This window comes from Poecilia latipinna, unplaced genomic scaffold (genome assembly GCF_001443285.1).
Source record: "Poecilia latipinna isolate Pla-1442-1.1 unplaced genomic scaffold, P_latipinna-1.0 Scaffold34, whole genome shotgun sequence".
Lineage (NCBI taxonomy): Eukaryota > Metazoa > Chordata > Actinopteri > Cyprinodontiformes > Poeciliidae > Poecilia > Poecilia latipinna.
The window spans coordinates 66,803-80,180 of NW_015112650.1; the positions used below are offsets into that span (position 1 = coordinate 66,803).

The 13,378-nt window shown below is 40.9% G+C and overlaps 1 protein-coding gene across 3 annotated transcripts in view; it reads right to left on the reverse strand.

The window, feature by feature from the left end:
- Window positions 1–13,378, reverse strand: part of pparab (peroxisome proliferator-activated receptor alpha b) — a 49,564-nt gene that overhangs the window by 27,544 nt on the left and 8,642 nt on the right. Inside the window, exons 1-2 of one of the 3 annotated variants that reach the window (XM_015042403.1) lie at window positions 5,620–5,900; window positions 1,631–1,879 (exon numbers count right to left, since the gene is read on the reverse strand). In XM_015042403.1, coding sequence (XP_014897889.1) covers window positions 1,631–1,838 — 208 coding nt within the window. In that variant the 5' untranslated portion in view covers window positions 1,839–1,879; window positions 5,620–5,900. Of the gene's footprint in view, window positions 1–1,630; window positions 1,880–2,038; window positions 2,167–5,619; window positions 5,901–13,378 lie in introns of those variants that run through there. The other 2 variants (XM_015042394.1, XM_015042385.1) reach the window with 2 other exon arrangements.

Sequence of the window (13,378 nt, forward strand, 5' to 3'; positions counted from 1 at the left end):
CTTAAGTAAAGTACAGATACACGAAAATTGTACTTAAGAACAGTAACGAAGTACTTGTACTTCGTTACTTCCCACCACTGTTCAGTAATAACCTCACGATATTTTGAAGCGAACATAAAAAGAAAAAACTATTTCCGCCTTAGTGAAAGCATTTGCTGTTCTGTTCTACCAAAAAAAATAAAAAAATAAAAACTGTGAAACTCAAAGATTTTTGACCTCTTTCCCTCAAACAAAGACACTTTGTTCCATGACAGCAACCGTTTATACTGAGATCTCAGCATGCTAGCTGCAACAGCCATTACAGTGTTACACAGGGAGCAGCGATGATCAGGTCACAGGACTTTAGCGCGGTTTGCCAAAAACACTCGTCTATTTTCACCGCCTGAGCGGAACATGGCTGGCAGAGCCTCCTCGGTGCCCACAAAGCACCGGCGAAGTGGTGAAAACAGTGGCTCTAAGTCAAGCCACATGAGTTTAGGCGAGTGCTGCCAGGTTGGGGATAAGCAGCATTTGGCAGCGGCCTACGTTCCAGCCTCGTGCAAATCCACATGTTTCATTCGAGCGAGGACACGGAGAACACGCCAGCTCCGATCCTTCACCGTCTCTCCACAGATAAATCATAAAAGCTTAAACCCCCTCCCTGCGACTCTTCCATGACATCATCGGCATTCCTGCCATTGCTTCCACCGTCTTCACTGCGTCGGCTGGCCTGCGCTGACCTTACACCTGCAAGGTGCCGACAACTGTTTTTTTGTTGTTGTTTTTTTTTGACAGATTCGCTGGACTTCCGATGTCTTTTAGTGGGGAGACACAGAAGAGAAGCGGATGTTTCCCGAGAGATCGTGCAGGGTGGCAGAGGAATGTGTGAATTCCTCACCGAAGTAGGGGGGAGGAAGAAAGAGTAAGAGACGAGACAGGAAGCTGTGAGTGCAGGAGAGAGAAGGCCAACAGGAACGAGGGGGACTGGGCCAGGAGAGCAACTCGTTGGGTAATTCAGGAAAAGACTACAGTTAATCTAATCCCTTTTTGCTAACAGGCATTAAGATGTAGGTCAGTAGAAGAGGCTGCGCAAGAAAAAAAAACGGACTAGGAACACTTTGTAGTGCGATCTTAATGTAGATTAAGACATGGTGCGTGTTTTCCCCGAGGTAAATCAATTTTAAGACTTTTTAAAACTTTACAAATGCCTTTGTAAAGAGCTAGCTCTTCTAGCTAGCTGGCTAGCTAGCTACTAAGGGTGGGGATATTAGCCGCTAACGGCAGACTCAATCGCTTCAAAACACAATGAAGATGCCGGCACACGACTCAGACTTTTCCCTGACAGCACCGTCCCATGAGGAAAAAAACAACACACGAGATTAAATAGTCCTGATTGATTTAAGACAACAACCATGTTTTTTGTGTATTTTAATTGGATTTTACTGACCAACTCAAAGTAGTGCATATTTGTGAAATTGCGAAAAACAAGAATGCATGTTTTTTAATCTAAAAGGGTGTTAAAGCCATGGGAAGTCATTTTTCACATCCCATGTAGGTGTGAAAAAGGTGCCAAGGTCAGAAGAGAGCAATACTGAACTATTTGACCGTCATGCAAAAAGGTATGTGTGGAGGACTTCTCTGCTTGCGTTACCTAGGATACTGGAACCTTCAGACCCGTTCTGGGAGGACTGGTATTCCGGGACGTCGAGGGAGCTGAGGGCGTCCTCGTCAAGGGATGTGGGGATCTCGCGAAGCGCCTCCATGTTGCCCATGAAATCGTCATCACCACACAGGGGGCCATCCAGCACCGAGTCCTCCAGCGGAGACGGGGGCTGGTAGTGGCTCTCTATGTCGACCATTGTGATGGAGGAGCGTGCTGGTGGCGCCGTCACACATGAGACTAAAGGCCAGAAATCAGAAGAGGGGAGAAAGAAAGATTATTCAGACAGATAACACGAAAAAATACTGGCACACACCAACAACGATGTATTCAATGTTTATTTTCACCATCTAATGGGATTGTGGGATTTTCTCTTTGCCTTACAGGACAATTTTATACCTGGAAAAAGCCTGCAACAGAGGAAAGGTATCTTTTCTCTTTTCACATTTTGAATTTTTCTAGATAAGGTTGGATCAATTCCTGTATGGTAATGTGATAGAAAGTAATCTGCACATTAAATCCAGTCATCAACGTACTCACTACCAATCAGTCAAATGTTAGTTGCTTTATAGCAAATAGGAAACCAATGGGAACAACAGCAACTCGGTCACATAACAGCCATGTAAAGCCACACTGCATCGTCAATGGACGGCGACATGAAGACGGTTCTGTAACGTCAGAAGCCACAAACCTCCAAACTGCACGTGGCAAATCAGATTAGCTCAAGAACATTGCATAGAGAGCTGCAGAGAATAGGTTTTCATGGCCACGCATCTGTAATGACGGCTTAAATCACTAAGAGCAACAAAAAGTGTCAAAATCAATCTTGCTTTGCATGACACCACTGGACTTTACAGTAGTGGGAGATGCTCGCTCGCTCGCTCACTCACTCACATGGACGAATCTACGAAACAGACCTTCCTCGTCCAACATCAGTGTTTGGCCTCACAAATGCAATTCTGGAAAACAAATCAAAAATTCCCATCAACACAAGCCTAAACCTTGTGGGAAGTCATCCAAAGAGTTGAAGCTGTTACAGATATAGAGTCGGCTAATATCATATAAAACCCCACCTGGGTTTTCTCCAGTGCACCATAAGCCTGGGTTAAGTCAGGTTTATAGCTGATGCATTAAGCTGGGCACGAGGGGGATGCGCACCAATTGTGCCGTCCCTGCCCACTGGCCTCACACGCTATTAATTCCAGATTATGATGCCTGCTTGTGCACCTCTGAACTTTTGTAACTTAACATTTTTCTGTACTAAAACGCAGCGGGCCGCTGATACACAATGCGCCAAGACTTTATATAACAAAACACAATACCATTTCTTAAATTTTAATAAATATAACCAATGATGAGTGACACATCCTGCGCTGTGGTACTCCCATTTTAGTACGACATTGTGACTGTATTTAGGTATATATGTCACTGGGCCACTGGCTTGAGGAGACTTGATAGGTTGGCATGTCTAGCTGATGAACTCTGCCGAACTGCTCGACGTGAAGATGGAGAGAGTTACAGAGAGCACTGGACGTCCATGAAGAAGTGGCAGCAGGAATACTCTGTGGATTAATAAATGTAGCCCCTAAGCATTTGCTTGTCAGTCTTCAGTTATCCATTTTCATCAGGCACTGCAAAGAAAATCCAATGAGAGGAGGAGAAGTGTCAAAAGATGGTGTTTTTAAAATTACTCCGTCATGTCACCGCATCTAGGTGAACCTGATCTTATCCTGTAATTTGTCGCAGTTCAAATTTATTTCTTCTTTTATCCACAATATCCTCTTGAGCTGTTGTCCTCATTTTTCCCCTTTCCCTCCACCTTGGTCTTTTTTACTTTTAAGCACTTATGGGGAACAGTGGCAAAGCATGAAACTGCTCTCACATATTAAGCATTTCTGTGAAACTCGGGCGCTGTCGGCGGATGGCTGAGATTCCATAAAGGAGCGATCGTACCGGTTCCTTCCTTCCCCAATATCCTAATGATTACTAAGCTTTATGAAGGAGTTGGGCTTCTATCCCAATGGGTCCAATAGACATAATAAATGTATTATTTAATGCATCATATTTATGAGCAAGCGTCCGCGGTTGTAAAGAAAGTTTACCTTTTTGCACAAATTGTCTGGCGGACATTTGCTTTGAGTCCTCCAAAAGAAGTATGTCTGAGTATGTTGGAGGCAACATGAAACTGTTACTGCGCATGTTACGTAACAGGTTGTTGCTAGGTAACCAAAGAGCGAGTGATTGATGCCATAGAGATGAAATGCATCATCATCGTTTTATTGCCCAGCCCTCTCTGCCGGTACTGCTTCAAAGGACGAAAAATAAAAGTTTTGACTAAAATTTGTAAATATAACTGTCCATTAATAATCAACTGATTGGGACGAGACAAAGCCATGGTGGTAAACATTTTTTCACTTTACCACAGCAAACTTTGATTCATTCAACTTTATTGGAATTTTATGTGACAAAATGCAAAAGGACAGCTAGCTTTTATCGCCATGTTTCACAGTGTGGATGTTTCACCGCATGAAACATCAGCAGAATCAGATAAAAGGACACTGAATAGAAAACCATGCCAGAACAAAAAAGTAAAATAAATAGGAAGTAGACAAAGGAATGATGTGAAATGTGGAAAAAAATTAAGGGGGTATGAAAACTTTTTACCATTTTCACCTGAAAACTTTTACAAAACACACATTCATAACTGGACTCATGACACCTCCCACCCCCTGATAATGGACCAAGCTAGCCTCATGTTTCCACCAACATGCAAAGGAATGTAAACACACACAGAGCAGATTAGCTGGAGTCTGGAGAGGTTTAGTCGATGTGGTTTGAAGACAGACACACACATTCGGACAGGAATGTCATCCAATGTCATTTAGTAGCAGGACAGTGAGCGATCGGTTATGGTTGCATAAAGGTTTTGCCTAACAGATTCACATGTTTGTGTCAACTAAACCAAGACTGCTAGGGGATGTAGCGCTCACTGATTAGCTTAGAATTAGGGTTTGAAAAGGGGATGAGTAGGCAAGACTCCAACAAATGCATCGAATGAGTTCAAAACCAGAGGTGACAGGCTTGATCTGGCATGCTTAAAGAATAATTGACCAATTATCAACACTGGAATCATGTATGGAAAAAAATTCTGGATGGTTTACTGTACGTCGAATTAGCAGCCTCAACCGATAACCACATCACTTAGCAAAGGCTAAATCTGATGGGTTTCTACTTATAAGCCAGCCTACACAATATCCATCTACAGACAAGACAGGACAGCTTTTAAACTCTACAGCAGATAAAAGTAGTTATAGTGTGACATTGGCATGAAGGCAGCCGCTTGGTTCCCCAGAACAAAGAGTCACAAGCTGGCTCAAAAAGTGAATGTGGACCTTTAGGAAAGTAAACGTCATCCACAAGGATTCACTGAGGAGTTTGCACCCTCAGTTTAAAGAGTAATTGTAGATTACTGTAAATCTCTACAGATGGCCATATGTCCAGAGAGGTTGATGATTATAGATTATTTCATCATCTCTAACAATTGATAAATTTAAGGTACTTTGGGAACTCCGTAATTCTGAACGTCTGTCACCGGCGTTTGCTTGCATCTTTTCTTCAAAATCTAAAACATGAGCACTATTCAACTTAAATAAATACTACTCACTTCAGGTAGATGAAATGCTGAAATGTTCTTGAGATTGAGAAATAAAAATAATGCCGATGCTGTTACATATATGTTTTTGATGTGAAGTTTGTAAAACCCACATCCGATTCTTCCGATTCTTTACTTTCTTGATTCATCGACTTGAGTTGAATCAAAGTATTCACTCAAAGCTAAACATCCACGCACGTAATGCACACCGGCATATTTAAAGTGTGAGCTTGCCCCGTGAACGCCGTCATTCCACCACGGGCAAAGACGACCTATTTTGGCAAACGAGAGGCGATAAACGGCGCGTCGGGAAGTACAACCATCTTACCTTAGTTAATCAAAGAGTTGGACGTTTTCTATCCAGCGTTAAACCCCTGACTGCATGGCGTCTACCTGCTTGGAAGGGCTTGTACAATCATTCATTGTCGGTCCATATGTCTGACGGCATGAAGGGGCCACAAGTTAATGTTTAATCCATCTATCTTGTGGCCTGAGTCCCACCAAGCCTGTGAGAGGAAGAACCCCGAGGGACACAACAGAAGGAACATGGGCCGATGGGGTTGTCCACCAGCGTGTCCATGCGTCTGAAGAGTCCACCCTACGAGTTCAGTCTGGACAGCAAACACTCAACCCAAGCCTTATCACTTGACTTTGATATACTGGCAAGCAGGCCCTTTTATCGTTATGGAGACTGAGCAAAGTACAGCCAGGGTAATTGAGACTTGGCTTTATTATGTGTGGGGTGTAGTGGCTTTTTTTTTTGTGGCAAATGAGCCACATTACGAAACAAAAAGAGATGATATAATCCTTTCAATAGGAAATGTATGATTTAAACACATGGTGAAGAGCTGATATTACACTTGAAGACCCCATGCTTGTTAGTGCTGATATGAACTACATGCATTTTATTTTTAAGGACTGGGTGTACTTTAACACCCCTTTGCAGCAATTTACACAAAGGGACCAAATGTTACGTCCAGCACATACTTTTATGTTGTGTCTTACACAGTTTCCCCTTTTTGTTAATTTAATTTAGCCTTTTTATTACTTGTAAACCGAACTCAACACAAAGAACATAAAAAAAATTTCAAGAGATGCATCACTGTGAGTGACAAATGGAAATGAAATGAATAATTCTTTCACCAAACTACGGAATTGATTTATCTTGTAATAATATCCCAGTTTATTGACCACCATTTGAAACTTGGACGGTTGAAATGATGAGAAAAGTTTTCAGAAACTTATACAAACACTTCAAAGACGCATCAAAAACGAAGCACCTGAATCGTGACAAATGCGTCACGTCAAGCCACATAAATCAACAAGCTGGTTTTAACCAGCGTCCAACACGTGTTTTCTTGGTGCTAGCTGAGATTAGCGGTCTTATTGCCTGTCAACATGACCTGCATCCAGCGCCGCCCTCAGCGGAGAAATAAACAGAGAGTTACATAAACGCCCCCCGCCCTCACCAACCTCACCCCCGGTGGACCCTGACCTCTACGCTGACAACGTGTTCACTGCCCGAAATGTTCTCACAAGCGGGGTGAGCGTACACGCTGACCGGGCTGTCAGGGGACAGGCCGCGGTGTGACCGTGTCGGGTTACCTGAGGGGTCTGCGGTGACCTGCCTGTCGCTCCCCTCTCCTACCCTCTCGCCCCACCGCCGCCCGTTTATAGCACATCATTACGTGGTGGAAAGTTGGCCTGCGTTTGCCACTGTTGTGGACTCACAGCAGACGAATGAAAATCTCTAATTACCGTTATCAAGAGCAGGAAATTGTTTTGGAGCAGCAGCCGGCCCAGACCGTAGGGGTTTGTTTTTGGGCAAGGTGTTTCAATAGACTGGGAAATGTGGCAGAAAGACAGAGCTGGTCAACAATCTCAGCTCAGACTTACAGACATTTGTTTACAGAGACTTTACAAGTTCATTTTATTGTTTCTGTTTTATTTATTTTGGATGTTTAAAATCTCTTTCAGTTCCACTGTTTAATGTTGAACAGAATTGAAAGTTTAATGATCTTTGAGAACGTGTTCTTGCGTTATTATGCCATCACCATTACATTACTTGAAAATGGTCTCAAATCAGCAATATTATCGCTTATCGCAATAACTTCTGGGACAATTTATCATTCAGCAAAATTTGTTTCCGTGACGAGCCTGATCATTACAGATGGGACCAAATTAATTTTTAGGTTTTACAAAAAGAGCACAGATTTAATAAACCTCAAATTGTGTTTGAAATACTTTCTAATGATCTTCTGATGACTGAAATGTTCCCAGTCTCTAAAAATGTTTCATTTACCACTATTTTGGAAACTCAAATCAAACCCCTTCTCTTTTGACTAAGAGGAGATATTACAAGCAACAGAAAACTTGTTTGTAGCACAAATGACAGATGATTCTTTACCAATATTTTGTCTTAAGGTCATGACAGAGAAATGTTATACCAGCCGATGTCTCGCCTCGCTACGTGTAATTACTGGCAGTAAGATTACAAAACAATCCTGCTACAAATCTACCCTCATCAACAGTTTTTCCTGGTTTAATATCAAAATAAGTACCTACTTAAAAACTGAGAAATTGTGAAAGTGAAGAAAAAAATTATTGTCTTCCAACAGTTTGGGTTGAAGAGACTGAAAGCTACAGATGCACTCGTGTAATTTAGCCAGCGCAGCTAGCGTAGCAACCACATGTTTGAAAATGTAAACAAATATGTGCAAAAACACCGAAATCAACATTTCCTAGTAAACCTTGGAATCAGGTTTACTAGGAAACCTGTCACTTTTTAGAGAAAAAAGTCTAACAGTGGTTAGACAAAAAAAAAGTATGAGTTTCTGCCCCAGGAAAAAAAAAAAAAATCAGAAATCTTTAGATTAATTGGAGAAAAAATTCTATTAAAAAAAAAAAAAACTTTGAGTTTCAAAGGTTGAGCACTTTAAAGTTTTGGTGGAAATTTACTCCTTTTTTTCCCCCATCTACAATTACCCTAATACACCGTGATAAGTAAAATGTCCTTAATTTCCCATGAGACGCATTTTTCTAATTCTTCAAACTAATATGGTTGTCGCTGCTATTTATTAGAACAATAAAGACCCCATACTTGACTCCAGTTTTCTCCCCTGGTCTTTGCAGATGTCTGACCAGATGTTCAGTAAAAAAAAAAAAAAAGTCCCAACATTTTAGTTCTGAGCCAAGTGCTGGATGCCTTTTGCAACTTTTTTTTTTTTTTAAACTGATTTCCAAATCGGTCCGGAGGATCAAGCAGACCACCATTACAAAAAGTCCCAAAGTTCATCCAAGCTATAAACGTCTGAGTGAAGAAATCGCTGCAACCTTTATCACTTGACAGATGTGGGGCTAAAGTAACAAGACTGGAAGGAACAATTGCATGTATTTCACAAAACTGACATTGTTGAGATGAAACACAATAAAAAAAGAGAAATGACACAACAATAAATCAAAGACTTCAGGAGGGTTTTGGGTGACAAAACGGGTTAAAAAAAAAAAAAAAAAAAGGCTCCTAAATTTCACAAGCCAGTGAGGAATTTCCTGCACCGCTGAACAACAACAGAGTACGAAGTGGCCTGATTGGTCCGATCTCTAAAACAAAGACAAGAACAACATGAAGCAGAGAGAGAGATTTGTCTTCTCAAAGACAGCTGTGTGTATCTTGTTTCATTTTCCAGCGTGACGCTGGAGCACCGAGTTCCCCCTCTCCGGCTGCCAAACCGGCCCACGTGTTCATGGAGAGGCATGCGGCACACAGGCCTGGTGACAGAAAAGCACTAATTTGCCACCCAGTTAAGTACAGCAAAAGACCAAAATGTTCCTGCGCACTAAAACGGGCTGGAAGCAGGAGCTGCCGTTACCATGTTCTTTCACGAAGCGGCTGCAGGCCAAACGGACAAATCTGCTGACTCAACTGGAAAGCATAACTCACATTTCATATCAGGATCGTCATTTCACTTGATGAAACGACGATTTCACTCGATCTGCGTCTATGACATCATTGTCAAAGTTAAATGATTAATGCGTTACAAACTTACGCACATTTGTGACTTTCATATCGCTGACCAGAATGGGTTAGAACCCGTTAGACCAACACAAAGTGGTGCAAAATTTTTGAGGAGGAGGAAGAAAGATAGGTTAGGTTTTTATGGATAAAAATCTGAAATGTGTGGCATGCACTTGTATCCAGCTTCCCTGTGCTTGCTAAAGAATGATGTTGATATTTCACAGCGGGCCTGGTGTCCTTAGGAAGTTTTTCTCCTAGTAGCCACATAAAACTTGTCACCATAAAGTACTCAAATTGTACTTCCAAAAACAATTAACTTTTGTCCTCAAAAATGCAAAAGAAAATAGTGATTTTTTTTCCCTATTTGACTGCTCGACAATAAACTAAATATACTTTTTAAATAATCAGAAAAGTTGTTTGATTTTTGCCGAAAACAGTGACTTTTGTAAATCATTATGTATCAACAACATAAGACAAACTGATGCGCTTAGAAAAAAAAGAGAAAATTTTAAACACTTTCTGAGTCTACTGTTCTCAACTTCCTTGGTATAAAAGGGCCAAAAAAAAAAAAACATTTGGCAGAGTTCAAATTCAATTTGATTCAAAAATACTCAACGTTAAATTTTGTCCAAACTCATATCATCCAAGCATCTTTAGAGAGCTGCTAGGATGGTGACACTGTGGGGCAGTAAGGTATCTCCAGTAGCAGTCAGATTTGCAACGACTTTAAAGAACCCTCTGACTGAAGACTGTTGCTGTCTGACAGTTTTATTCCTGTCATAGTAATGCTTCAATTTGCCCCAAAATGTCCGTCAATTTCCCAATTTGCCATAAGTATCCACTTTGGACAAACTTAAGCCATTTTTCAACAAACTCCGGTTTTGTGGAAGACATGAACTGGCAGCATCAGAAACAAACAAACCAAAAAAACCAAAAAAAAAAAGCTCTCCATTATTTTCTATAAAACAGTCAACTTGAGCTATTTATTGTTGCGGCCGATGAATGCAGTACTTTGCCTTTGTTTTTAATCGGTTCTGTTCAGGAGAATCATTATATCTGATCAAAGAAGTCCAGCAATCTGTCCTACACCAAGTGTCGAAGGTGAAACGAGATGTGCGTCAATTGAGGAAGAACTTCCTCTTAGTAGCATCTGCAGCTCCTCCAGAGTTACCATCAACATTTCGGTTGCTTCTCAGATTAACATTCTCATTGTGTGACCTACTGTTACGAGGTTCTGATAGATTTGATATGCATTATTTAAAAAATGTACGAGCTAGGAAGGTTTCCACAGATTAACTAATTCAGTGGGCTATGTACCATATGCAACAAATGTGGGTGCTACGTTAGCGAGGGCGCCAAAACGATGATGGAACAATTATTTCTATTCCGTATTGAGCAGCTTTTTGGGGGGGTGGGAATATAATGCAACTACATACATCTCAAAAAGTACATAATTGCTCCCCTGAACAGATTCCCACTCAACTATTACACCAGTTAAAGAAAAACCTGTTTCAAAATTTACTGCATCCCTTCCTGATTATTAACCCAGACAATCTCCTGTCCAGAGCTGCTTACTGTAAGTCTGGCTGCAGGGCCACAATCCTATCCAACTCAGAGCGACTTTACCATGAGGAAGTCTCAGAGGGGGGTGGGGCCGGCCGGGTCAGACGAAGGTCAAAGCTGGCCGACGTCGGGCACGAGTTGGAAAACAAAAGGATCAGAGAGGTGAGCACAAACAGCCGTTGGTAAGAGAGAAAATGTTCTCTGCTTCTGTGTGTTAGCACAGCTTCTCCAAAGTGTACACGCCTCTCGAGAAAAGACAGAATTTGTTTTAAAGTCAAATCGGTAGGTCTTTGAACTACTGTGGTGCTCAAATGTGCAAAACAAATAGACTTGACTACGTTGTTTCTGACATTTGCTCATTTGCGTCTTTCAAAAAAAAAAAGAAAAAAAAAAAAGAAAAGAAAGCATCCAGGTCTTGCCAACATCTCCAAAAGTCGTTGGAGGGGTCGGATCAAATCCAAATTAAACTTTGATTCGCAATCCCAAAAGTAAAAGTTTGTTACTACGACAACAATAAGTCATCACACCCACCACAATGAAGCAAGGTGGTGGCAGCATCATGATCTGAGGCTACTGTTACTTTGAAACTTATCTTTTATATTACGCTTTATCAAACAACAGTTAACATATGCAGCCAGTAGTTGTTGAAATGTTTGGCAGGATGTTCCTGTCTCGCAAATTCCAATTTGCAATCCTCCTTTATTCATCTTTCAGAAGACAGAAAAACAAATTATATATAGATTTAATCACAATTTGGAAGCAGACAAAATATTGTCACCTTCTTTTAATAATGACGTGTCATTTTTGTCAAAAGTGACTTTGGCAGAAAATCAGTTTTGGCAAAAAAAAACAAAAACAAAAAAAAAAACGACTTATTCCATTAATTTAGGAAGGTGACGATATACAAATAGTTATTTTCAAAGAGGATCCAATCTGATTGGTTTAATATAGTTCAACCAGAGTTTCCACAACTTCTCACATTTATTCAACTCAACTCTAAAGAAAGAAGTAGAGTCTCCACAACATGAATGTTACGAACCGCGTCCATCTGAGACTTCTTTGTAACTAAAATCAAATCAACCAATGTTTTCAGTTCAACTGGACTGGAAACATTTCCCATTTAAAAACTATATTTTTTAAAAATTAATTAATTGTTTTTTATTATTATTTTGCATCGTAAAGACCTGAATTTTTTCACAGACGTGTGTCTATTTTAGATGATGTTTATGAAGCCCGTTCTGTGTTCTGTCCATGGAAGTGCAATCAAACTCATCCTAATCTACTCTATTAAAGGCATGTGGGCGTGGCTTCAACAAGTCCTCAGACCTCGTCTTCACACTTACTTACTTACTTCACACTTACTTACTTCACACTTACTTACTTAACATGAACAAAAAGCTTCAAGCGTTAAAACCTCAATCAACAAATAATAATAGTAATTACTGCTGCTGTCACTCAATCCGCTCACGTTTCTGTAACTGACAGATGATGAACCTCAAATGTGTTCGCCCGGGGTAGAGAACCTGAAAGTCCAGTTTGAGGAGCCCGGCCGGGGCAGCTGTGCTTTACACCGTGTTCTCATCTACGCCTCTCCCTGGGCCGCGTACAGGGGCGGAGCCGAATACCTGACTCAGGTTCCTGAAGGCAAAGCTGCCCAGAGACATTTGGCAGAAGCTGTCGATGGAAAAAAAAAACGCGACGACGGTCGCCGTAGGGTGAAAACAACGAGGCAGTAACGTCTGAGCAGGAGCAGCACATTTTTCTTTTCTTCTGGTTATCCGGGAGATCAATAAAGTCATTATTTTCAACAGAGGTGCAAAGAAAGAAAAAAAAAAAGAGAGAGACCTTTTTCTTTTTTCACTTCAATGTGGCGTGTAGCCTCCAGAATTCAACAAGACACAAATTTGAGGGAAAATAGCTAAAAACGCTACAACTGGTGCAGCAGTCTTTAAATCTTTAAAGTCTGGATACATGCATAAAAATCTGCACGGTCACCCCTCCGGCCTTATGTTTTTATTATATTTACCATTAGCCACTTACATTTCAGGATGAAAACCTTTTAAACCAGTTATTGCCATGAAATGTTTCCCATTTTCACGACTTCCATGAACTTTATGTCGCATCAAATGCTTTCAATTCATCTTGTTCGTACAACTTTAAAGTAAAAATATGTAGCAAAATCAGAAACTGAGGACTTTGCTGTTTGCGATTCTCAAACCAGTCGTCAACTGGAAGGAGATAAAGATGAGTGACAGACTGAGACAGTCGTCTTAACGGTTAGCATTAGCTTAAGCTAAAGGTTTTCTGTGTTTAGCGGTTTAGCGTTAGCTTCCACAAATCGTTTTATGTGTTTAGCGGTTTAGCGTTAGCTTCCACAAATCGTTTCATGTGTTTAGCGGTTTAGCGTTAGCTTCCACAAATCGTTTTATGTGTTTAGCGGTTTAGCATTAGCTTCCACAAATTGTTTTATGTGTTTAGCGGTTTAGCATTAGCTTCCACAAATTGTTTT